We start from the raw sequence: 27,121 nt of genomic DNA, 5'->3' as shown, positions 1-27,121 counted from the left end.
ACATACAAAAACAGATTGATTTACCTGTTTATGGCACTCTCTCCATTCTTCTTTCACCTATTTAAAATCAATAAATAAAAAAAATAATTTTAAAAAGAATTTTCCCCATGGACTTTTCCTGCTCATTCTAACTCTTTTTTCTTATGGCTCAGGAAGACAAGTCCTATTGTTTGCTCTAAGTTTGTAGGTAAGAGAGAGAAGATGTAGTATGTTAGTTCATTTTTTTTTTTTACCTGATATTGCAAAATTACTGTATCCTCGAGGATTCTTTTTTCTCCCCAGTGGGCATACACAGACATGGGCATGCCCCTGGGCTGAGGGAAATGGAGCAGAGACCGTGAATTGCAGGGGCATTGGTACTGCCCAGCTGTGGAATGGTAAAATAATGAGAACCCACTGCCATTTATCGAATAGGTTCTCTTTCCCGAGCACTGTACTTAATGGCTTTATATGTGATTTCTCATTAAATTGCAAACCAACACGATGATGTACAGGCATTTCATAGTACAGGAAAGGAGGCTTAGCTCAGTTAAGTAAATGTCCTAAGGGGATAAGGCATGATCATCTCCAGACAGCTAGGATTTAAACCGGATCTCTCAGCTCCTAAAGGCCATCATGCGTCCACAAGGGCGTGCCGTTCTACTTACAGTGTTTGGATTCTGGGACCTGACTTTAGAGGAACAAAATAAATAGGCCTCTTTCCCATTATTTTTGCTCTCAGCATCAAATTATAGGTCAGGGATTTTTAGAAGTCTTATCAACCAGATGCATTAAAGAAGTGAAGCTATAGAACCGTCATCCTCATCTAGGGGCAATAGAAATGCGCTGTAGCCATGTCAGCAAGTTCCCTTATTTAAAATTGTAAGTGCTCTGTGTTATTTTAAAGAGGCATTTAAAAGAAGCGTTTTCAAAATTCTGAAGTGGTTAGCATGAAATAAAGAAGGTTAAAAAAAACCCTCGAAAAGAACAGTCTGATTAAAGCTAATAGTTGAATGCTAGGACAGTTCCATATTTTAAAAATGTGGAGAGAATTTCACCTGTTCATTGAGTTTTCATGAAAAATAATATCTCAGTGACATGTTTAGCGTATGAAAAGATTTTCAATAATACTACATACCAGGTTCCTTTAGATTGTTGCCAACTGATTTGACTCCGTGTCATTTGCGAGTACATCTAACAGCCCCTGATGAATGAGGAAACACTCAGCAATGTGATCACAGTGAGCCTGTGGCACCAGAATTACCAATTTGTTCACCAGGACATTTCCAATTTACATTCTTTTAGGGCTGTGTGACTACGCACACGGCTTCCAATACTGTAATGAATTGCAAATCTTTCCAGGTACATATATTCACATAGGTGCCCAGGATGATCCAGAACCCAAAAGAGAAGAAAATAAATTTCTAGTTGCTTCTGAGGGTGGATGGTGTCAAGACGCTACATTTCTGGTCATAGATCACATCTTCCGGACTTCCTAAAAAGAGGGAGGGGCTTGAACAGAGTAAACCATTGAAAACACATGTGGTCATTTGTGTCTTAATGACCAAATTCTTGCTGTTTGGACTTTCAGCTGTTGCCATCTTGTATTGAGCATTTTTTCTGGACCAAGCATTGTCTTCAGTGGTTTGGATAAACATTATGTCCCTTAATCTGTTTAACAACCAAGTGATTTGAGTACCTCCATTCTGCAAATGTGGAAACCAACGCTCAAAGAGGTGAAATAACTAAGTTGCTAAAGGTCACACAGCTTTTAGGATAAAATGATGAGAGCTTGGATTTGAGACTGAGTTTACCTGAATGCAAGATTCATTTTCCTTAGTAATTTCTCCACTTCTCTGTCTCTCAAAAATACCTTCAGCTTTCAGCAAGGTCACAGTGCCTGCAAAGTAATTCTGTGGTCAATACGGGAATAATAAGCCATTTTAGTTGTGTGGGAGTTTTTTGTATTTTTCCGAAGTTAGAAGTAGGGAGGAAGTCAGACAGACTCCTGCAGGCACCTGACCGGGATCCACCCAGCATGCCCACCAGGGGCGATGCTCTGCTCATCTGGGGCATTGCTCTTTTGCAGCCAGAGACATTCTAGCGCCTAAATAGGAGGCTATGGAGCCATCCTCAGCACCTGGGTCAACTTTGCTTCAAGGGAACCTTGGCTGTGGGATGGGAAGAGAGAGATAGAGAGAAAGGAGAGGGGAAGGATAGAGAAGCAGATGGGTGCTTCTCCTGTGTGCCCTGGCTGAGAATCAAATCTGGGACTTCCATATGCCAGGCCAACACTCTACCACTGAGCCAAACGTCCAGGGCCATAGATCTCATTTGTTAATTATATACAACTAGGACAATAAAAATTTTAATTTATTCATATTTTTTCCAAGAGGCAATAGAGATTTCAGTGAGAGATTTAAAATTAACTTGGAGAATATATTTTGCCATAAATCCTAGAGACATTATCTGTTATAGTTTGCTCATTTTGTACATTTTTCCTGTCTCTTGAAAAATAGATATGCCAGTACAACTGAGACTTTTTTTCTGTAAACATTTCTTATCGTGTTTGAGGTTACTACTAAAACACTTTCTCAATTAGCATCCTTTTAACACAACCTAGTCCTGTACTTTGACAGAATCGAATTAGTTGGCATTTCCCACCCGCCCTAAGAAATAATGACTTGTGGATAAGAGTATTTATAAGGTAGTGTTTTAAAATGTTTAGTGAGGCTCAAAAATATATAAAGTGTTGTTAGTTCAGCCAATTATTTAAGTTTTGTTTTGAACATCCACAACAAAAACCCTGAGCTTAAATTTGTTCCTGTTGCTTTTATTCTTTTAATTATTTGAATTTTTCTTATAGGAATTAAGATGAAAAGAAAATATCTTAGCCCTCCAGAGAGGTTTGTCCCCATCAGATTTCACACTTTTGGGAGAGTTAAACCAGATTTTGAAATATCTTATTCATTCTAGTAAAACCCAAGAATGATATAGTATGAAACCAGAACTTAAGATCTGCCTTTCTCTTTTCAATTTTTTTTTTCTGAAGCAGAGAGAATGGAACAGGCATGTGTTACCTTCCTAAATTTTTTTTAAGTGAGAACCAGGGAGGCAGAGAGACCAACTCCCACATGCGCCCTGACCAGGATCCACCCAGCAAGTCCCCTATGGGGTGATGCTCTACCCATCTGGGGCCTTTGCTCCAGTGCTTGGCAACTGAGCTATTTTTAGCACCTGAGGCAGAGGCCGTGGAGCCATCCTCAGCATCTGGGGCCAACTAGCCTTAACAGAGCCATGGCTATGGGAGGAGAAGGGAGAGATAAAGAGAGAGAAATAGAAAGGGGAGGGGTGAAGAAGCAGATGGTTGTTTCTACTGTGTGCCCTGACCGAGAATTAAACCCAAGACTTCTACACACTGGTCTGATGCTCTACCACTGAGCCAACCAGCCAGGGCTTACTCCTAATTTTTTAAAGTCAGAACCGAAGAGTCAAAACAGCAAGAGGAATAGCGTCTTTCTTTCGGCATGAGCCCTCTTCATGAAGACAGAACTGGTGACATCAAGACCGTAATTATACTTCCCAGTCTGTGTGGCTTGAAAAAATATATGTCTCTGTAGATGCTTTCATTTATTTTCATTACTGCCAAACCACGGAAATGATTTCCCTCATCTGTTTTGGTCTTTCCAGGATTAGAAATGCCATTTCACATCGTCTGCTTGTTTTGTAGTTAAATGTATTCCTGAAACATTTGAGATGTCAACTAAAGGACCTATTACCTGGTCTGTTTCATCATTTACTATATCTATGTTTATGTTTTTTTCATACTGGAGTTGGAAGTGTCCGTTTTGTATGGAAATTTAGCCTATTCACATATACCAGATTTCTTCATTAGCGAAGTTTTTTTGTTTTTTGTTTTGTTTTTTGTTTTTTTGTATTTTTCTGAAACTGGAAACCGGGAGAGACAGTCAGACAGACTCCCGCATGCGCCCGACCGGGATCCACCCGGCATGCCCACCAGGGGCAACGCTCTGCCCACCAGGGGGTGATGCTCTGCCCCTCTAGGGGGGGGGTCGCTCTGCCGCGACCAGAGCCACTCTAGCACCTGGGGCAGAGGCCAAGGAGCCATTCCCAGTGCCCGGGCCATCTTTGCTCCAATAGAGCCTTGGCTGCGGGAGGGGAAGAGAGAGACAGAAAGGAAGGAGGGCGGGGTGGAGAAGCAAATGGGCGCTTCTACTGTGTGCCCTGGCTGGGAATCAAACCCGGGTCCCCCGCACACCAGGCCGACGCTCTACCGCTGAGCCAACCGGCCAGGGCCTAGTGAGGTTTTAATATTAACTGTTGACTTATTTCTCTCTACCCAAATTGTGTCAGTTTATATATAAAGATTTTTTTTTTACTTTTAGTCTATTTTCAAGAAATAAAAAGTAAATAAATATATGGAGAATGTTATGGAAATAGTATGATTCAAGTCCATGAACCTCAGATTGTCTATCAGTAATCTATGTCAACACATCTGTTCTCAAAATATGGTTTAGATTTGTTTTTTTTGTGCTTTATAATCATTCTACTGTTTTCATTAGATGATCTTAGTCTGTGAAATGATGCCTATAAAAAAATCAACAGTCTTGGGAATAGGATTGCCAGACTTATCAAATAAAAATAGATGCCCATTTAAATTTGAATTTCAGATAAGCCTTGAATACTTTTTTAGTATCAAGATGTCCCAAATATTACATGACTTTTTTAGGATAAGTGTATCCCTAGTATTGTATGCATAATGAATAATTTTCACATCAATGTGTCCCAAATACTACCGAATTTTAAAAGTATACCTTAAATATTGTATAACATATACTTATAAAATAATAATCCATAGTTAACCTGAAAGTAAAATTTAAATGACTGTTCCATATTTTATTTGGAAACTTCTTGTAGAAGGCATCATGGTAGTAGTATAAGTGAACATACGTGATACTGGTATTTAAGTAACTAGGTAGCCTTGGGCATCTCGCTTAACCTACCTGAACCTAAGTTTCATCATCTGGAAAATGAGAACAAATAGTAGATACTTTGAAGATTTGCTATAAGGATTAGAAATTATTTACTTAAAATATGTTTTGTTTTTACCTTCATAATAAATGACAACACTCAGAAGTTAAACCAACCCATTCAATTCATAATAAAAGTCCACTAAGATATTGCTGACTATTTACCAGAAAAGAGACTTGACCAGTAAGAAAACATAAACCAGCATTAACTTTTCTCCCCTCCTCTGTTACCTGCCTGTTATGTTACTTACCAGAGGTCATATAACTTGTCAGTATCAAAACCTGAATATATGTATGTCACCTTTTCACAGTATCATTTTTTGTGCTGTCACAATTTTATTTCAATTCTGCCTTTCTGAATCATCAATTTTTATATTTTTAAATTAATTTTTAGAGATATGATTTATATATAATATGAACCATTTTGAAGTATATTATTCAGTAATTTTTCTTGTATTCACAAGGTTGTGCAACTAACACTATCTAATTCTAGAACATTTTTTGACAGAGACAGAGGGAGAAAGAGAGAGACAGACAGACAGACAGAGAGGGACAGACAGGCAGGAAGGGAGAGAGATGAGAAGCATCAATTCTTTTTTGCGGCTCCTTAGTTGTTCATTGGTTGCTTTCTTATATGTGCTTTGACTGGGGGGCTACAGCAGAGTGAGTGACCTCTTGCTCAAACCAGCGACCTTGGGTTTAAGCCAGTGACTGTGGGCTTCAAGCCAGCGACCTTGGGATCAAGCCAGTGACCATGGGATCATGTCTATGATCCCACACTCAAGCCAGCAACCCCGCACTCAAGCTGGTGAGCCTGCACTCAAGCCAGAGAATTTGGGATTTCAAACCTCTGTCCTCTGTGTCCCAGCGCAATGCTCTATCCACTGCACCACTACCTGGGCATGCTTATTCTAGAATATTTTCATCACCCCCGAAAAGAAGCCATACTCATTAGTAGTTACTCCCCATCCCCTTCTCCCCCAGCCACTAGCAACCACTAATCTACTTTCTGTCTCTGTGGGTTTGTCTATTCTGGACATTTTATATAAATGGAATCATGCCATCTGTGACCTTTTGTGTTTGGATTCTTTCATTTAGCACAATACTTTCAAGATTTATCCATGTTGCAGCATGTGTTAGTACCTCATTCTTTTTATAGTTGACTAATATACCATTATATGGCTATAGACCACATTTTCTTTATCCATGTATCTGTTGATAGACACTTGGGTTGTTTCCACTATTAGGTATAATGCTGCTATGAACATTCTTATACAAGTTTTTGTATGAACATGTGCTTTTATTTTTCCTCTTGGTTCTACATCTAGGAGTAGAATTAGTAGGTCACATTGTAACTCTTTGTCTAACATTTTAAGCAACTGTTTTCCAAAATAACTCACCATTTTACATTCAAACCAGTAATACAAAGAGTTCCAATTTCTCCACATCCTCAATTGTTACCACCTGCTTTATATTATTATATACGTCCTAGTGGGTGTGAAGTGGTACCTCATTGTGATTTTGATTTGCGGTTCCCTAGTGATTAATAACATCAAACATCTTTTTGTGTACTTATTGGCTATAACTGCTCACAAAAATTAGAGGATATTTTATCACTTCATATTCATTTTAAAATATCCCCTAATTTTTGTGAGCAGTGTATATGTGTATTTTCTTTGCAGAAAGATCTGTTCACATCCTTTGCCTATTTTTAATTAGGTTGTTTTGTCTTTTTATTGTTGAGTTTAGGAGTTTTTATATATTCTTCTTAGAAAAAATGATGTGCAAATAATTTCTCCCATCCTGTGAGTTACCACTTTTACTTTCTTGACGGTGCCTCTTGATGGATAAAGGTGTTTAGTTTTGATGAAGTCTTATTTACCTTTTTTTTTTTTTTTGGTTGCTTGTGCTTTTCATATCATACCGTGTTACCTTTTTTCCATGAAGAATAAAAGAAACACTAAACCAGGAATAAAGAGGCATGAGTTCTAACATGCTTTGCAATTACATAATAAATGTGTGAGCTTAGGCAAGTACTTCAAGATATTGGGAACTCAGTTTCCACATCTGAGAAAAGAAGCCGGTTCAACAGAGCAGGTACTTTATAATTATTTGTGAATAAATTATCTCTGTGAAACCCCCGAGGTTAGTAGTGCACAACCTAGGTTACATTTGGCGACCTCCAGAGAGATGTTTGTTTGTCACAGTGGACAAGGCTGCCGCCGGCATTCTAGCAAGTAGAGTTCAGGCGTGCTCGTAAACATGTCGCAATGCATAGGACAGTCCCTGTAATGAAGAATTATCCAGACCAAACAGCAGTAGTGCTGAGGTTGGGAAACACAGCTCTAAAATATTTCTATTATTCCGGTTTCTTAAGTAGCAAACGCTGAGTCTGTCTGTGGGAGCCAGATCGTGTTGTTCTCCTAACATGATGCTAGAGGTACCAGCCCAATGGGATAGTCGAAGGGCAAGGTACCTATAATTCTGGTGAGTTGGGAGATTTTTTTTTTGCAAGTGTTTTCAGGGCTTTTCAAAACTATTGTGTCTTCTAATATGAAGAAAAATATTTCAATACAGATACCTCCAGGCAAAGTCATATTATAGATGTGTTCTTGTTGCTGAGTCGTTTTCTTCAGGGTTTCTGGAACAAAATAGTTTTTATGAACTAGTTGGTACATGCTGTGAAGTATGTCTAATCAATCATAATGGGAAAAAGGAAACAGAACAGTTCGATGAAAAGAACTTGCAGTTGATAAGTCTCTGTATTAGTGAATTCCCTGACCTCACAGGAAGTTAATATCATTATTCCAGCTGATCAGTTTACTTCAGTTTCATCCTATACTGTCTTCTGGAATATACTGCTTCAAACTTGAGTTCCATGGATAATCTATGTGAAATAAAACAGACAATGGCTTGAGATATGTTTCAGCGTTTCTAAAGATCTTGGCATGTAAAAAGCTATTAAACTTGCAGAAATTTCTTTCCTGTGATAATACAGCTGGTTATTTCATGCCTTGCACCATTAGATGAAACTGTTACCACCACAACAACAACCACCACCATCACCATCATAGAATAAGTGTTCAAAGCACTTTATAAGTGTCTCTCATTTTTCCTCCCAGAAATCTTACAAGGTAGTTTTTTTTTAAATCCCCATTTTGTAGATAAGAGCCAAAGGTACAATAAAAGTTGTAACATACTTGCTAAGCCATAATTCCCTATGAAAACTTTTCTTGTTTATCAAAACTTTCATATTTCAACAATAGAAAAAAGATCTTTATTATTAAACCTGTGAACGTTCATGTCCCTAATTTTCTGGCTCCCTAGATAATGTCACTTAAAGCCTGAGTTGGTTCTGTAATTTTTCAATGTCTTAGGGTTATTGGATTTTCTCAAAGGTTTATAAATGCAGCCCTGGCCAGTTGCCTCAGTGGACATAGCATTGGCCTGGCATTTAGACATCCTCAGTTTGATCTGCAGTCAGGGCACACATGACAAACTACCATCTGATTCTCTTCCCCTCCCTCTCTCCTTTCTTTCTCGCTTCCTCTCTCGCAGCCCGTGGCTCTATTGGTTTGGCCCTGGGTGCTGAGGATAGTTCAGTTGATCCGAGTGTGTCAGCCTCAGGCTCTAAAAATAGCCCAATTGATTCAAGCACTGGCCCAAGATGGTTGATCCCAGTTGGGGCGCATGTGAGAGTCTGTCTCACTATCCTCCCTCCTCTCACTTAAAAGTTTATAAATGCATCTTGAAGCTACTATAATACTTTTTCATTACTGAGCGCCCACATTCATGTGTAGATGTGTAATTTCTCTAATATATAACTAATGGAAGAATTTTTCTTTACCTTTGTTTATATGTACAGGAAGCAGTAAAAGAAAACAACAAGAGAAAAGAAATGGAAGAGAAGATCAGGAGGGCAAAGTTTGCAAAAGAAAAAGCCGAACAAGAAAAGTTGGAACGCCAGAAGAAAAAGAAACAACTCATGGATATAAACAAAGGTATGAAGTACTGCCATTTAAAAAAATTATCTAAAAAGTATAAAGTAATTGTGCTTAGTTAATTTTGGGTTATAAAGTGAACTGTGTTCTTGGTAGAAAAAGTCTCAATGTTATTAGTTACCTAGGTTATAATTCTCTTATGAAATTATCTGTTTCTTGTCACCCTGCACTTAATGTGCAGGCTTTTTGGTAACCAATTCAACGTAACTTGTTGTAGAAGCGGTCTTGCTCTCTCCATTTCTTTTTTTTATCAAATTATATTATGTTCTGGATGAAGCATTGGTGAGGGAAGAAGAGGGTGAGGTGAAGAGAGAAGAATTGGTGTTTTCTCAGATTTCTGAAGGGCAGAAGTCTGAAATCAGAGTATCAGCAGGCTTGTGCTCTTCTCAAAGATAGGAGGGAAGGGACTGTTCGGGGTGTGTCTCCCAGCTTCAGGCAGTCCCCTGGCTTGTGGCAGCATAGCTTCCGTCCTCATGTGGCGTTCTCCTCATGTGCTTGTCTGTCTCTTCACGAGTTATTCTTTTCATAGAACACAATCATCTTGTGTGATAGACCCGACGTACTTCAGTGTGACCTCACCTTAATCCATTACATAACTCAACTCACAACATACGAGTTGAAATGGGAATACCAGGGTCAAGTATAAATCAGAAGTTCTGAAAGTATTTCATCTCAGAACTCTTAAAAATAGAGGGCCCCAAATACATTTCTGCATTTGGTTTACGTATTGACCTTTAGAGAGGATCAAAACATCAACATAATCAACAAACTTAAATTATTAATTTTACTAAATTAATAATAGCAAACTTATTACATGTTAAGTAACATTTTTATGAAAAGTAGCTTTATCTTCTAAAATTAAAAAAAAAATTGTGTTGGAAAACTCTTCCAATTCTGGCCTAATAAGAGGTAGCTTGATTCTCCTACCTGCTTCTACATTCAATCTAATGCACTGTGATTCATCATGTAGCTCCTGGAAAATTATTCAGTCATAAAAAAATGAAAGATAAAGAGGCAAAAAAAAGTCTCAGGATTATTATGAAGATATTGTAGTTTTGACCTTGCGGATCTGAAATGATCTCAGAGGTCCCTATGAGTCCTTAGATCACACTTAGAGGATCTCTGGGTTAAATGACAAACAGAGCAGGCAGTCAAGATGGAGTCTGTCCAGCTGCAAGCAAAGAATGTAGTCCTGTTCCCATACTACAATGCACCCCACTCTGAGTGTTTCACAACTTTTCACTCTTTTCCTAAAAATGTACCTATAAGGAAAAAGAAATAAATCCAGGACCCATTTTGACCTATATTGATTGTGTCTATAGTATATATTCTTTTTTCTTTTTGTATTTTTCTGAAGCTGGAAACGGGGATAGACAGTCAGACAGACTCCCACATGCGCCCGACCGGGATCCACCTGGCACGCCCACCAGGGGGCGACGCTCTGCCCACCAGGGGGCGATGCTCTGCCCCTCCAGGGCCTCGCTCTGTCGCGAACAGAGCCACTCTAGCGCCTGGGGCAGAGGCCAAGGAGCCATCCCCAGCGCCCGGGCCATCTTTGCTCCAATGGAGCCTTGCTGCAGGAGGGGAAGAGAGAGACAGAGAGGAAGGAGAGGGGGAGGGGTGGAGAAGCAGATGGGCGCTTCTCCTGTGTGCCCTGGCCGGGAATCGAACCCGGGACTTCTGCACGCCAGGCCGACACTCTACCACTGAGCCAACTGGCCAGGGCCTATAGTATATATTCTTATTGGACAAGATTTGGTTAATTCCTTCTTCAAATGCCATGGATAACATAAATGCTAAAGATACAGGTAACTTCTTCAGTAACTGCTTAGCTGAGTGATCCAAACCTGAAGGACTCGCTTTAAAATAGAATTTGTCTTTGTGTGTTACCTTATCTCTGTTTACAGATCAGTCACACAGTAAACTTCACCATGAGGTTCTTGATTGGCAGCCCATATGTTGCAAATTATTATTATTATTATTATTATTAATTATAATATTATTTTACAATTAGAGTAAGTGTGTTAGCCCTTATAAATATGTTTCAAAAAGACAGCCTTTCATTGGAAGTGTGTAATCTTTTTTTTAATGCAGATTGTTTACATATTAGGCACATTTACAAAAGAATGGAAAGCTTATGCTGTAGAACACAAGAAGACAGTAGAAGGTTACACAAATGGAACATATGAACATACATGAGCTTGTGTATGTACTTTCCTATAACCTAGTTTTAAAATGATCTAATCTCTTACAGTTACCAATTAGTTCTTTGACGATGTAAAAACAGTAGAGGATATATGCCTTTTAAGTTCAAATACATCAACAATCTTATCGGTGGTACTTATGTGTGTGGGAAGAAGAGAACTGTTTATAGTATACAACTATCATGTTTCAGGGGACATGATTTAACAGTTTTTATATTACAAAGTAAGCATAAGTAGTAGTTGTTTTATAAATACCACTGGAACTAGAATGACATTTATTAACTATATTCAGGGAGCATAGTAAACTAGTGGACAAATTTTACCTATCTGCTAGAGAAAATCTTAGTCTATTGAGATGGACAGTGTGGGCCATAGCTCCTGACCCACAGACGGCAGCACCCGCTGTAACATGAATGTTAGTAAAAGATCACTGGCGTGAAAACTTAGGTGCTTGGCCAGCTCCTGACCTAAGAGCCATGTGAAGCCACAGCAAACAGAACACAGAACTAGACACTGAAGGCTGAGTAATATTTGGCTAAGCAGAGGCAAAAGTAGTCAAGTAAAAGGAAATAACATCAACAGTAGCATATGTCAGATGTAAGGTAGCAGGTGTTATATAGGATATGTTCAATGGAAAGTATATCAAAATGATTATGAGGATAGGTCTTAAGTGATCTAATGATCTAATCTTTTACAATGATTTAATCTCTTACAATGACCAATTACCAATAACGTCCCAAATCCACAACTGACTAGATACATAATCTCTAATAAGGTATTTTGCTCTGTGCCTCAATTTTATCATTTCTAAAATGGAATAATAACACCTTGTTATGGTGAAAGCCAAATGAGGTGACCCAAAGAGGCTAGTGTTATTTATACCCTATTCTGTCAATTATATGTTGATATCTTTGGTCTCTGATAAACAGTTCCCTGTTCAGTTATTTTCTGACATCTTCGCTGTCCTCAGTGCCGTCACTGACAGGGAAGGCTTTGAGTTAGAAAACTTTTGGGAAAAGTGGGAAGACTGTTGGACGGGCTGCTGAGAGCCTTCCAGGGCAGACACAGTCGTTGCGTTGTGATGAGGTTGGAGAGCAGAGGTGACTGGAGAACTTTGCTCAGGGATTCCTGAGGCAGGGAGCCAGGAGCACAGGCAGGGAGAGGGGAACACGAGGAGCTGGAAAACAATGAGGAAAGGTGAGGGAAGAAAGAATTAGCTCATACTTTCTTCTGCCTTCAAAGACAGTAAACCCGAGGCAGTTGAGGAAGGCAGTAATAGCACCTGGCCTGTGGTGGCGCAGTGGGAAAAGCGGTAGCCTGGAACACTGAGGTCTGCGGTTTGAAACCCTGCATTTGCCTGGTCAAGGCACATATGGGAGTTGATGCGTCCTGCTCCTCTCCCTCTTCTCTCTCTCTCTCTCTTTTCTCTAAAATGAATAAATAAAAAAAGAAGGTGGTAATAGGAAGGAAAATTTTTATAAAAGTGAATGAGAAAAGAAAGGCAGTGAAAGTTACAAGCAACAGATTCATTGATGGCCAAGACTTTATTTTTTAAAGAACAGCACGTTTTACCAATATATATATATATAACTATGCATTGATGTTTTTTGACATAATAGGTTATTTCATTCATTCAACCAACATTTATTGCACCATTTCCCAAATAATCATAATTAGAACATACATAGTAATACACTATTTATTTAAATGTAAAATTGAGAAAGCTAATTTAAATGCAGCAAGAAATATGTAAAATCAATAAATGTACTCTAAAATGGGTAATATTATATAAACTCTGCAAAGTACTTGGTATAATCTATGTTCTCTAAACTTTGATTCTATTGGTATAGAGGCTAATTAACTTAGGGACCACTAAAAATAAATTAATCAATTTTGTAGGTAGAGTAAGGAGGCTTACCAAATATTTGTTAATATTTGTGAAAAATCTCTTCTCATGTTTATGGAAGTCAGCACATGAATTACAGGGACTTGGAAGAAGCAATAAAAAGAAATGTGTTTTTTAAATAGGGTCTTTTGAGATTAGAAAGTCCAAGTGTGTTTCGTATGCAAATATTATTTAAACAGGAACAGTTTTGCTCCTCCTATATGAGATTATATGGAAATTAGAATTGCCTGTTTACTTCTAGGTTGATAATAATGAATGAGCTACGTTAGTGAGATCTGATGATAAATCAGTCTTCTGAGAGTGAATTAGCAAATTTTAACCAATAAAACCTAAACGTTTCAACTCTATGATTACTGGTGGATAGTAGTTTTGTTTTTCTATTTTCTAAGTTTTAAACTAATTACATTTTGTAAGTAAATGAGTTCATTTTGTCATATCCCAGACATTAAATTGCAGTAACCAGAATCATAGATTAGAATGCCCATAGTTAATAGACTTGGCCTCAGTGGTATTAAAGCTCCCCTGAGAGTATAAATTATGGAGAGAGTATAGGTACTGTTAATCTGCCATATTTCGCGAGTGCTTATGAATGGTTCCTATGTAGATACAATTGCAAAAGCCAAACAAGTGTGTGTGTACTTTGTGGACCTAGAAAAGAATCATTGACCTAACAAAGCCTTATCTATGAAGGAAAACAATATCTGACTGATGTTCCATTTATTTAAATTGCCTTCCTCGCTATATTAACAAACATTTCAGGAAGTCTCTGTTTATTCATAATCAGAATATTTTTCTCTTATTCTCTAGGTTTGTTTTCTCAGTGGAGAATCTTGGGGCTTTTTCTCAAATAAAATAATTTAGTATGGTAAAAATTCGTTCGGTCTTTAGAACTTTTGGCAGACTAAGGTATTTAATATAGATTAGGGGCTTTGTATCTATTTTTTGTTTGTGTTATTTTAGCAGAGAAAGAGGGAGAGAGAGGGACAGACAGGCAGGAAAAAGCATCAATTCTTTGTTGTAGCATATTAATTGTTCATTGATTGCTTTCTCATATGTGCCTTGACTGGGGGGCTCCTGCTGAACCAGTGACCCCTTGCTCAAGCCAATAACCATGGGAACATGTCTATGATCCCACACTCAAGCTAGTGACCCCGTGCTCAAGCTGGAACCCTTGGGGTTTTGAACCTGGATCCTCAGTGTCCCAGGCCTATGCTGTATCCAATGTGCCACCGCCTGGTCAGGCAGGGGCTTTGTTATTTTAATGAAACATCCTTACCTCCTTTTAGGGATCATCCAGCCCTACTACTGCCATTCATTCAATACAGTTCTTGAATTTCTAAGTCCAAGTACTGGATTAAAGCATTGAGGCATAAGAGGAGCTTTGATGGCAGCAACTATCCAATGATAAATCCCACCCTGCCAGGTGGTTCTGATTGCCCCCGTGACAACCTCCTCTCAGACAGATCTTTCATTGGGCTAGCCTTCAATTACAGTGAGTTCATTCTTTCTTCTCTTGGAGCCAACCAAATATGAGTTCATATTCTGACTTTGCACCCTAAGCAGTGTAACTTTGGGTAGGTCACCTAACCTCTGTGATCCTCAGCTTCCTTGACTCTAAACATGGTGCGGGAGGGGGGAAGAGTAGCACCTGCCTCTTGGGATTTTCGTAAGGATGAACTGAGGGAATCCACACACACCTCTTCGCACTCGCCTGGCACATGGTCGGCACTTAACTGCTCGACATTGTCAGGCCATTACTAATAATAGTTATTTCAGTGAACATACTAGGGAAATCTATTAATGGCAGTAATCACTACAATAAAATCGTGGTTGACTAGAATGCCTGGGGAAGAGATGTTTGGATTAATTGGATTTTGTAATTATGTAGAAAGCCATGTGTGTATCAGTCTTTATTCTTCTTAAGCTCTCTGAACTCCATTAGTCTCCACCCCTCCTCTTCACCCTCCCCCCACCTCCTGCTTCCTCCCAGTGTTTTTGCCTCTACATTTCACACAGATGAAGATGTGCAGCATCTAGTGCTGAATATTCTTGTGTGCGGATAGCCCACACACAGTATGTAGATCACTGTTAGGCCATTAGTGCTTTGGCATTGTCACTGGTCCATCCTTCTGAGCACCAGTGACTGGTGCACACAAACGTCAGAGAGTGGATCTCATCTCTGCTAAACCAGGCTCACCATCCAGATTAACTGAAGGTCCTAGAGACTTTTTTCCTGTAGCCTATTTGAGCTGCTTATCACTAGGAATTGTTTTCTGACATGGTACTAAAATGATTACATTTCTGGTATTGGTTCCCCTGGCAGCAAGTGCTAAACTGTCATCCTCTGCATTAGCAGGAACGCAAATTTCCACATCTACTAAAAATATTCTTTTAAAGAGGAGACAAAAATAAATATGTGAAATGAGATAGGTAATATACTTTAGATCTCATTAAGAGTTCTTATATTCTGAATCCAGAAGCTCAGATTTGCCAGAGCGATCAGAGCTGTCTTCAATGTGTTGAGCATTTCAGGAGATTTCGTGGGTTCTGATGGAGACGATGAGGAAGGCTGGCAGTCATGTGGCTGCTCTCTGCGGAGTGTGCACGTGGCCCTGCGCCTGATGTAAGTTTTCTAGCCACAAACCCAAGCGGATATTGCCGCAGGTGGGTGAAAACAATCAAATTGGCCACCTAGGAAATGACCAAAACACATTGCAGGTAGCCTAATCATTTATTAGAAACATGCTTCTGTTCCGTATTTTGACAATCTAATTCTTATTAGAGAAAAGTGTCAAATGAATTAACAGCTATTTCATACCAACATCGCAATTAACTTAGCTCTGTTCTCAGTCAAAAGCATTTAGATTCATGTCAGTAATTACACCTAACATTCCTAGAACCAACAAACTGCACTGAATCCAACTGAGTCTCTAATGACTTCTTTTTTGAAAATTACATTTGTTCCACCCACATTGAGTCCCTGAGCCCCTGGGCTGCTTCAGTAGCCGGACAAAATCTATTGTTATACTAAACTATAGCAAACGGACTATTATAGATAAAAACCTTTCAGTGATTTTTAATTTAATTCTACAAGTATTTATTGAGTGCTCACAGCATGTGAGCAGGGGTGACACACCCTAATCACAGTACTATTGTCTGACAAGTCAGCACTATTAACCTCCTTAAGGGGTTACTGTCAGCCTTTCTCTGTGTGTGTGTCTCTCGTCTGGGAAATGATGGCTCTTGCTGCATATGTACACTTATGTATGTATCCACTCACACCAGACCGTGTGTACTGTATAACGTCTACCTTTCAATTTTTCACTTTTTTTTCCATGAGAGGAAAGTAGGCGGGACAGACTCCCACATATGCCCTGACCAGGATCCACCTGGCAAGCCCACTAGGGGGTGTTACTCTGCCCATCTGGGACATTGCTCTGTTGTTCAGCAACACAGCTCTTCTTAGCACCTGAGGCGGAGGCCTGAAGCCATCCTCAGTGCCTGGGGCCAACTTGCTCCAATCCAGCCATGGCTGCAGGAGGGGAAGAGAGAAAGAGAGAGAAGCAAGAGGGGTAGGAGTGGAGAAGCAGATGGGCGCTTCTCCTGCATGCCCTGACTGGGAATTGAACCTGAGACATCCACACACTGGGCTGATACTCTACCACTGAGCCAATGGCCAGGGCCTACATATTTTTTTATATATGAAAACTTATGTGTTTTTATGTCTAATCAGTCCTCAGTTGTTGCCTTCACACAAGAATGATTTATAAATGTAACCGACTATCTTGACTAGTTAGTGGGGAAATAAAAATGTATTATATAAAGTTATCGAACTCAAGTTTTATTCATTATGAAAATCATACAACTCCTTGTCCGCACGAAAAAGCAGGAAATGTAAGTAAAAAAATCTACAAGGACTGTATAAGACGCTCTCAATTTTAGACCCCAGATTTTTTGAAAAAGTGTGCATCTTATACATGGGGAAATATGGTAGTTGGAACTTTGGTAAGCAGGATGGGGGTGTGTATAGATCCTGGGAGCCCCAGGCATGGTCCTACTTGGTGGGTCAGGGCCCTAGGGGCTTCTTTTCAGACCTATAGGATTCTGTAGTAAAAAAATTCATGTTCTCACAGCACACTGTGTTAGACTGTGTTGTAATCTGAAAGTCAAAATACACTGTTTTCTTTACTCTCATTTTTACATCCTAACCCCCATGTTAATTTGTAAGCTAATCATTTTATGCAGTTGAGTGTCCAAAGCTGAAGAAGTTTGCTGCATTCTCTGCTTATGTCACCGATATCTACGTATTCCTGGTTTGACTGTTCCCTCCTTTGATTTTCTAGAACTGTATTTCTGTGAAAGGAAAACGTGTTCCCTGAAGTCCTCTTTTGTCAAAAACCCTTTGCACTTGCGTTCGTTTGCCAGCTGAACATTTTTTTAAATGCATCAGTAGGGAGAGCTTGCCTAGCCTTTGCTAGACAGGAGTAGCTGTAGGTGCATTTAAACAATCCAACTGGAAAAGGGGATTTTTCTCTTTTTATTTGAAAACAATTGGAAATGAAAGGTGTGTGTCTCAGGACAGAGTGTTTAACCGACCTAGTTCTACTGAAATTCAGTGTGGTGTATGAAACTGCCTCCCCTGTGTCTTCCCTGGTATTTAAAATGATGCTTTGCTTGTTGGAGGCCACTGGTTGTGAGTCAGGGCTCTATCTGGCATAACTGGTATCCATTATATTGTTAGGACTTGTTATCTTTTTCTTTGCATTTCTTTTTCTTCATTGAAAGAGTCAGTGCAGCTTTGTTCTCAGGGCTATCTGATCACATTTTCAGGGGAAATGGAGATCAAGCTATAGAGATGGACTATGGCAGCATGAAGCTTTAAGTGTAACCACACTTCATTCCTCACAGTATCTACCATATGTACTTTATTTTTTCCTTCTTTTCCAACTTGAGAGGAGGGGAAATAGAGAGACAGACTCCTGCATGTGCCCATTCCGGGATCCACCCAGCAACCCCCGTCTGGGACTGATGCTCTGCCAATCTGTGGCCATGTTTACAACCAAGCTATTTTTAGTGCCTGGGGTGGAGGCTCCATAGAGCCATCCTTAGCACCTGGGGCTGTGCACTCAAACCAATCAAACCATGGCTATGGGAGGGGAACGGAGAGAGGGGGAAGCAGAAGTGGTAGAGAAGCAGATAGTTGCTTCTCCTGTGTACTCTGACCAGGAATCGAATCCAGGACATTTACATACCAGGGTGACGCTGCACCATTGAGCCAACTGGCCAGGGCCCCACCTGTACTTTTAAGTCATCTAGAATAAGGAATTGTGGCTCAAGCATATTAAAAAATACCCCCTTTCACTTGAATCACCTTGATAGTTGAAATGAAACCCCCAAAAGTTACCCCTCTTCTTGCTGGTAGACTCCCTGGTTCACTCTCTCATTTTAAAACCCCATTGGAACAAAGTAAACATCTTTATGAGAAAATGTATGGCTTCTCTCATTTAAAATCATAGATAACTATAACCTTAGGAAAAGATATCGTGTGCCCAGAAAGTTAACACTTTCTGAAGGATGTTGCTCTTTAACAGCAAAGCTACTAAGAACTGGTTGTGCTTCTGAACCAAAGTGAATCCACGTGTCTGTATTCTTGAGGCACCGTTGCAAACATTTATGCAGACAGTACATGTCTTAAAGAAAAATGTATTATTTAAACAGAAAACAAGGCCATATGCCAAGGTTCTTTTTTGTTTTGTTTTGAGGGGGTAATAAAAAGCTAGTTGCTTGTCTCCTAATTACGGTTGGCAATGGAGACTTTTCTTCGGGAAGCTGGTGCTCTCTACATCTCCAATATTCAAGAAGTACCAAGTTTCAGTTGACAAAATGTAAATCCTTTGTTATAAGATTTTTTTTTCTTTTCCTGACCTGTGGACAGTTTCAGAAACTAGTTTTTGATTGCTATGTAATGCTTTTTATATAATTTTATCCATAAAACCATTTGGCTGTTTGGAGCTGAGGGTGCCTTTTTATTATTGCCCTGCACCCCTCTGCCTTCGCCGGAGTTGTCACGCTGTCACACTCTTCCTGACGCATTGCTTCCTGGTGGGTGACATCATGGTCTGTGAGCGATCTGATATCTAAATAAGGTGATAGGAACTGCTGCAGCAGTTCCATTTCTATTAGAAAGGAACTAAGCAGTGTGTCTCTTTGTTTTTCTAACATTTCCCCCTACTTTGTGTTTGCGCAGTTCTAGCCGGCACTATGGGGGGGGGCCTCTGTCTGCTTACCCTTCATTTAAAAAAAAACATTGAGCCCTGGCCGGTTGGCTCAGTGGTAGAGCGTCGGCCTGGCGTGCAGAAGTCCCGGGTTCGATTCCCGGGTTCGATTCCCGGCCAGGGCACACAGGAGAAGCGCCCATCTGCTTCTCCACCCCTCCCCCTCTCCTTCCTCTCTGTCTCTCTCTTCCCCTCCCGCAGCCGAGGCTCCACTGGAGCAAAGATGGCCCGGGCGCTGGGGATGGCTCCTTGGCCTCTGCCCCAGGCGCTAGAGTGGCTCTGGTCACAACAGAGGGAGGCCCCGGAGGGGCAGAGCATCGCCCCCTGGTGGGCAGAGCATCGCCCCCTGGTGGGCGTGCCAGGTGGATCCCGGTCGGGCGCATGTGGGAGTCTGTCTGACTGTCTCTCCCCGTTTCCAGCTTCAGAGGAATACAAAAAAAAACAAAAAACAAAAACAAACAAAAAAACAACAACATTGAGTTGATTCAAAATCTCCTTGGAAATATAACGCCCCATGTGTTCTCATAGACCCTCCTACCATATATGTTTTTGTCATGCGAAAATGTGCTTGCTGTTTGGTAATCGCTAATAACTACTAGTTTTCTAGGAGCAGTCCAGGAGTGCTTTGGTCAGTATGTCTTTATTTTAACTGAGGGTAATGGGCTGTTTATCTAGGAACAGTGGTGATGAAGAATATACATCAAACTTTTACCTTAGTTCTTGCCTATGTAGATATTATGTATTCATAGGTGTTTTTGTGAGCTTTGACAGGTATATAGATATGTGTGAGATCAATAAAACTTTACTTCAGTATGTTCAAAAGGGAATATGGATATGGTTTCACTAGATGAAGTCATTAGCCAAGATTCCTTTTAAGTATACCAAAGGTTACTACAGTATATATACATATATGTGTGTGTATGTGTATGTATATATATATATGTATACATGTACATTGTGTGTGTGTGCTTGCCTTCTAATTACTCTTATTTGAACATACTTCAAAGCCTTCTCTTCCCCCCAGATGGATATTCTCATATATCCTCCATATAGTAAATGAACATGTCTGAGTTTCCATTTGTTTTAGTTTGACATCTTTCCCCCCATACCCTCGTGGAACTGAACTTATAGGAAAGGCGATCTGAAGCTACTATTTCAGTTTTGACTGTTTTCAGGATTATATTCAACAGCCAAACATTTCTTTTCAATGATAATTGGAGCATTGAGACCATTATCTTCCTAAATCACGCTTCAGTGGATTGAAAAAATTAGTGCAGCCTCTCAAGGAAGTGACTTAACCAGTGGGAAATTTTTCTTTGATATGATTTTATGAATGTTAAAGAAAAGAAAATAGCATTAAGAAATTAGCAGGAATAGTAACTACTATATCATTTGGAAGACCTTGTAATCTTTTTCAAATATTAAGAAGGAACTTGTGAGAAATGGGCAATTGAGACAGTTTATTGTGGCTTTATTTTTACCAGCAGTGGTAACATAATTTGCAGGGCTCACTGCAAAATGAAAATATAGGTTTCTTGTTCAAAAATTAAGTTCAAGATGGTGGTAACAGGGTAATAAACCAACTCCATGGCCCTTCTGAACATGAGCCCTGTGTGAGCACATGGGTGAGAAGCCCAGGAAGTCTCTCTGTTTTGACTAAGTGATACCGTTAATGAAAGGAGTCAGATCTGCACCCCTTTGTTCACAGAACCATATAAACATTTTTCTTTCTTCTTTTCCAAGTGAGAAGGTGGGAGATAGCAAGACAGACTCCTGCATGTGCCCGACCAGGATTCACCCAGCAACCCCCGTCTGAGGCTGATGCTCTGCCCATCTGGGGCCATGCTCACAACTGAGCTATTTTTAGCACCTGAGGCTCAGAGCCCAGGGCCAATGTGCTTGAATCAATTGAGCCATGGCTGTGGGAGAGGAAGACAGATAAACAGAGATGGGAGAAGGGTGAAGAAGCAGATGGTCTTCTTTTATGTGTGCCCTGACCAGGAATCAAACCCAGGACATCCATACACTGGGCTGATGCTCTACCACTGAGCCAACTGGCCAGGGCCAAATGAACATTTTAACGTGAATAAAACAGAGTCCTTTTTGATGTGAATCCAGTTCTAAAAAAGAATTCTCTTCCTCAAAGTGACTTTTATTTATTTCAAATGTATATTTTCCCATCATTTCCAGTATGATCTCTGCAGCAAATAAAAAAGGAAGTTTTTCCCTTGAGAGCTTCTGTCAAGAAACGATCTCATTCAGCCCTCTTCTGATATATTAAGAAATAGTTCTCATTTCCCTTAAAGTAGGTTTGAACATTTTTCTCTGATGAATACTTTACATACTCTGAGCAAACAGCTTCAGATTTCTCCCATATTATGCTGAAGAGATTCCTATTTCTCTTTTTTAATCCCCAGTGGCTTAAAGTATCATATCTACAGATAGTTTACATCACATTCTCTGTAAGTAATATAATAGGGCTTATAGTATTTCATTCTGCAGCATTATCTTTGAGTCTGTTTGCAATTGATGCTGAGTTCACTTAGAGTGATATCCATCCTTTGAAATTTGTTTCCTGTGATTTGGTCTTCATAAAGCATTAGGATGCTCTCTAGATTATCCGGGCTAGTTCCCCGCCTCGAGGTATGCTCATATGGAACTCTGTAAGACAAATGTTTAGACAGCATGCTTCTAAACGTCCCAGGAGAAGGAACGTGTGATAGTGCCAAGAATCCTTATATAGGGCGGGGTGTCCAGGGAAACACAACTGCACCTGTATTCCTCTTCCATCCCATTGTTCTCCAATGCAATCGTTCCTCTTTTTTTTTTCTTTGAAATTATTTGACATGTCTTATTTCTTTCCTTCAGGCAGAGTGTTTTATTGCTAAACCCAACCTTAATTATATTCTTGTTGAAAATACATACAAAGCAGAAACATACTTTTCTAGCTGGTGTATTTCACCACATAAAACCCTTGAAAACTATCATCACCTTCTTTCATTCATACGTCCTTTGCGATGTGTAGACATATCTTGGTTAATCATTCTTGTTGCGGGTTTCTCTTTTTTAATGGAAAACTATGGAATTATTCAGTTGTTCTTAAAAGTTCACTGATTTTTATATTTCAGGGACTCTTTAGTATTCAATATATTCCCAGCATGTTCTGAGTTTCCCTCCCTGGTCCACTGGCTCTAAAATTTATTAGAATAATTTTATTTATTTACCATATGTTTGTGTCATATTGGAAATCTTAGGAGAAAAAATTGAATTTTCAATGTGAAAGGTTCTTTCTCCTTTTATCAAAAGGAAAAAATGCAGTCTCTGACATTAATAAAAGTCACACTACTGCTCCCTTTCAAGAAACTCACAGAAATGACAAAGCATGTGAAAAATGCAATTAGATATTCGGTTGAACAGAGTTGGTTGGTTTGCTTATCTGGTCAAGTCCAATACACTAAAATGCCAATTAATAAGAAAGTGAAAATGTGGCAGATATATTGATATTTGATATGATTGTCATTATTTCATGTTTCCAATAGAAAAAAAAATAAATCTAACTTTTTTTTTTGCAAATATTGCTGAATTTTTCCCTGAAAAATATTATAATGAGTTTGATGTGTTTATTCAATTCTCAGTGAGGTACCTACCAGCTGTATCAAGGTTTTGGAAAAAACAAACATGGCATTCTCTGTCTCTGAGTACATTAACTAATCTATAAAGGATTGATATTCATTAATGCTTGCTGAGGGATAAAATGAGTTCTAGAGATTGCGTTTTGCTCAGTGCTGCATAACTTACTTTCGCAAGTCCTACTTAAGCTTTGATTTCTAAATCTCTCCCCAGTGAAATCATACCTCAAAGATGTTTCATTAAAATGACAAGATAAGCTGCCTCGCGTTCCTTTGCTGCAGTGGGAGCAAGGGACAGAGTTCTGGGAGATCTTGTAAGACCTTTCCTAAGCTTTAGGGGAATCAAGCACTGATTATTGACCTCGGTGAAAAATTGGCAACATCTCCATTTTGAACATAGCAGGCAAAAGGACGTGCTGACTCTGTGCCAATCACTGGTTGGTCTTGATTGTGTATTAAGTGGCTCAGAGTTAGAACATGGGTGTTGGACTTATGAAATCTAGGGACTGTTAGAAGAACTGTGCCTTTCAAGTTAGGCATTTTAGAGAATATTTCAAGCCCTGGCTGAATGGTTTGGTTGGTTAGAGCTTTGTCCCAAAGCACTAGGGTTGCTGGTTGATCCCGGGTCAGGGCACATAAAGGAACAGATTGATGTTCCTGGCTGACTTTCTCTCTCCCCCTTCCTCTCTCTCTAAAATAAAAGTTTAAAAATTAGAAAATATTTCAAAATCTGTATTTTTATTGTCATAGGTTTCCTTTTTCCTTCTTTTTCCAAGTGAGAAGTGAGGAGATAGAGTGACAGGCTCCCACATGCATCCCGACCAGGATCCACCCAGCAACCCCCGTCTGGGCTGATGCTCTGCCCATTTGGGGCCATGGTTGCAACTGAGCTATTTTTAGTGCCTGAAGTGGGGGCTCCACGGAGCCATCCTTAGCACCTGGGCCAATGCTCTCGAACCAATCAAACCATCGCTATGGGGGGGGGGAATGAGAGGGAGAGAAAGAGAGAAAGAAGGAGGAGGGGAATGGTGGAGAAGCAGATAGGCGCTTCTCCTGTGTGCCCTAACTGGGAATTGAACCCAGGACATCCATATGCCAGTCCAACGCTCTGCCACTGAGCCAACCACCCAGGGCCTGTCATAGCTTTCTGCATCGAGTAATCTTCCACTCCTGTCTATCCTTCTCCTATTTTTAAAATTGAGGTAATGGGTTTATAACATTGCATGAAATTTCATTTGTACCATATTATGATTACATATTAGTACACGGGTTTATAACATTGCATGAAATTTCACTTGTACCATATTATGATTAGGTATTAGTACATATAATGAATCCCTCTTTTACTTTGAAATAATTCCTCAGGGACTTGGTAATAGTTCACATGGCTACATTATATCTCTAAATATTAGTCTGAACCATATAAAATTGTTGCAATTTGCCATTCTTCGGCATATAAAAGTGGTAACTTCACATGGTTCAATCTAATAAAAATATATATAATTTCCCAAACAGAGAGGTAATACCCTTTTATTACTTAACCCACTTTTTGTTGTGCATGAAATTCAAACTCTGCCTGAGTTGATTATTTACAAGCTATGTTTGACATTTCAGAGAATTTTCAAGCAGATTTATGGCATTAAAAGAGATTTCAAGTTGGAAAACTTTCTCCTTGTTCATGCAGGGCTACCTTGGGAAATGGGCCTAAGTGAAGTCACCTAATCTGTGATCGGTCTCCTGTGGATACAGTTCTGTTTGCAAGTACACTGCTCCCAAAAATCAGGGGAGATTTTCAAAATGAATATGAAGCAGTAAAATATCCCCTAATTTTTGTGAGCAGTATATTTCTTTAGCGAAAAGGCAGCGTGGTTGATTAATGTGTCATTTTCTTTATTTTTGCCCTAAATGAATATGCCCTGCTCATTCTAATGAGATTTAGGGACAGTCTCTTATATCTTGGATAGAGATGGATGTTGCCAATTTTTCCTGAGCCACTTATCTCTAAGTCACCACTTAAATGAGGACGATTCATCCATGCAGCACACATTGACTTCTCTAGGTTTGACCCTGAGGTGAAAGTAACCTGTTCCTCAGTTTACCCCCCAATTCAGGGTGCATCTTCTAGATTTAAATAACTTCTTCTAGACTAGCTATAGAGAAGACTTCAGCTGTGAATAGATCCTCTAAATATCCTTTTCCTTTTTTGTTGAAAATGGTGCTAATGTGAGTGCTTAGTTATTTAAAAAAATATATAATGATAATTTAACACCTGGTAGTGTATTCTTTTTAAAGGGTAAAAATAAATTTCCTTTATACTAAAAATCATCAGCTGCCACAGAAGTGGAGTGAAAATTTGTCCTTACCATTTATTTTTTATTTATTGTTGATTTTAGAGAGACAGAGAGGGGAAGGAGGAGAGAGAGAGAGAGAGAGAAAGAGAGAGACAGAGAAAGAGAGAGACAGAGAGAGACAGAGAGACAGAAAAGCATTCATTTGTTGTTCCACTTATTCATGTATTCATTGGTTGATTCTTATGTGTGCCCTGACTGGGGATCGGACCCGCAGCCTTGGTGTTTCAGGACAACGCTGTATGCCACTGAGCTAACTAGCGAGGGCCTGTCCTTCCATTTTTTGTGGACTGCAGTTTCCTCCTGTTGTTAGAGGCTATAAATAGAAAATTAACAGTGTAAATGAAATCGGGTGGTACGTGAAGATTTCACTGATAACTTTGGGTGAGCACATCGAAAAGAGAACAAAATATTGCCTGGCCTTGAATCTTTGCCAAGAACCATTTAGTAACTTCCTCACTCTTCACCCTTTTGGCAGATGCTACTTTTTAACATCATTTTTGAAGAGTAACATATTTGAGTTTGAATGTGTATATATATTTTTACTCATCTAAAAGAAGGAAAATAATTAAGAATATCTTTGAAAATTACTGGTTCATGGACAAGCAAAATAACAAGTCTTCAGTTTCCTTTATTGAATAATACCAGCAGTACCTTCTTTTATAATATATTTGTCTGAGGTAATTTATCAGTACCCGACTGTACAAAAGTAACTCACTCACTTTTCTGAGCAGTAAATCCGTGGCTTCAGCAAACACTTGATCCATGCCCAAAGTTTAACATAAAAAGCAGGCTGTTCTATTTGAGTAGTACGAACCTTCATGTACGACCTCGTGCCTTCTGACCATCCAGAGTATGGTCAATTTATTTTTAAAATGTTTAAGACAACATTAAAAAAAGGCAATGTATGTTCTCCTTGTTTCCATAAATTGGTTATCAAACAAACATGATTTTAAGTTAATAAAACTGTAACTGGAACTAAATTCATTTTTTTTTTTTGCAAAAAACTCACTTCTAGGGGGTAAGCAAGCATGAAAAAACCTTACTACTCAAAGAGTTAGGTTAACAGTCTAAGAGCCAAAGGCCTGCAGTAATTTCCTCTCTTGTCTTCAAATGTATTCCATATCAAGCAACTAGAGATTTTTAGAGAATATTCCATATTTACTTGGATTGACCAGCAAGGCTCTTTATTAGCCAAAACCTCTCTTACTTTTCAAATCAGGCTCCATAAAGAAAGAAGTAAGCAATTTACTTTTTTGTAGCAATGTAACCATAAGAGGATGCATTCCAGTTCTGTTTCCAACAGGGCTCTATGCTGAGTAGTTGCCTAGTGATTGTGCGTTGCAGGGTTGGAGTAAATTTCAGACTAAAGAAGGGATATGCTGAAGGTATGACGGGATCACGGCTTTTCTCTCTGGAGCCTACTGTAACAGGAAGACACATGGTTGAACAAATTTGAAATTGTAAATCTTTTCTTCTTAAATCCAAGCAAGAAATTAGGTCCCTGTTTATAAGTCTGTCTCTGATCACAGCTCGCTCTCTTCCATTATTTATTTTTATTTTTTTCTGAAGCTGGAAACGGGGAGAGACAGTCAGACAGACTCCTGCATGCGCCCGACCGGGATCCACCCGGCACGCCCACCAGGGGCGACGCTCTGCCCACCAGGGGGCGATGCTCTGCCCCTCCGGGGCATCGCCTTGCCGCGACCAGAGCCACTCTAGCGCCTG

General features: G+C 39.5%; 1 protein-coding gene across 1 annotated transcript in view; it reads left to right on the top strand.

Annotated features, from left to right (window-relative positions):
* The window catches only part of DIAPH2 (diaphanous related formin 2), a 983,541-nt gene that overhangs the window by 757,458 nt on the left and 198,962 nt on the right, over window positions 1–27,121 (top strand). Inside the window, exon 26 of the mRNA XM_066356043.1 lies at window positions 8,896–9,031. Within this exon, the coding sequence (XP_066212140.1) occupies window positions 8,896–9,031 (136 nt within the window). The remainder of the gene's footprint in view (window positions 1–8,895; window positions 9,032–27,121) is intronic.

This window comes from Saccopteryx leptura, chromosome X (assembly GCF_036850995.1).
Source record: "Saccopteryx leptura isolate mSacLep1 chromosome X, mSacLep1_pri_phased_curated, whole genome shotgun sequence".
Lineage (NCBI taxonomy): Eukaryota > Metazoa > Chordata > Mammalia > Chiroptera > Emballonuridae > Saccopteryx > Saccopteryx leptura.
The sequence above is the reverse complement of the archived record's forward strand: the minus strand, read 5'-3'. Positions and strand labels throughout refer to the sequence as shown.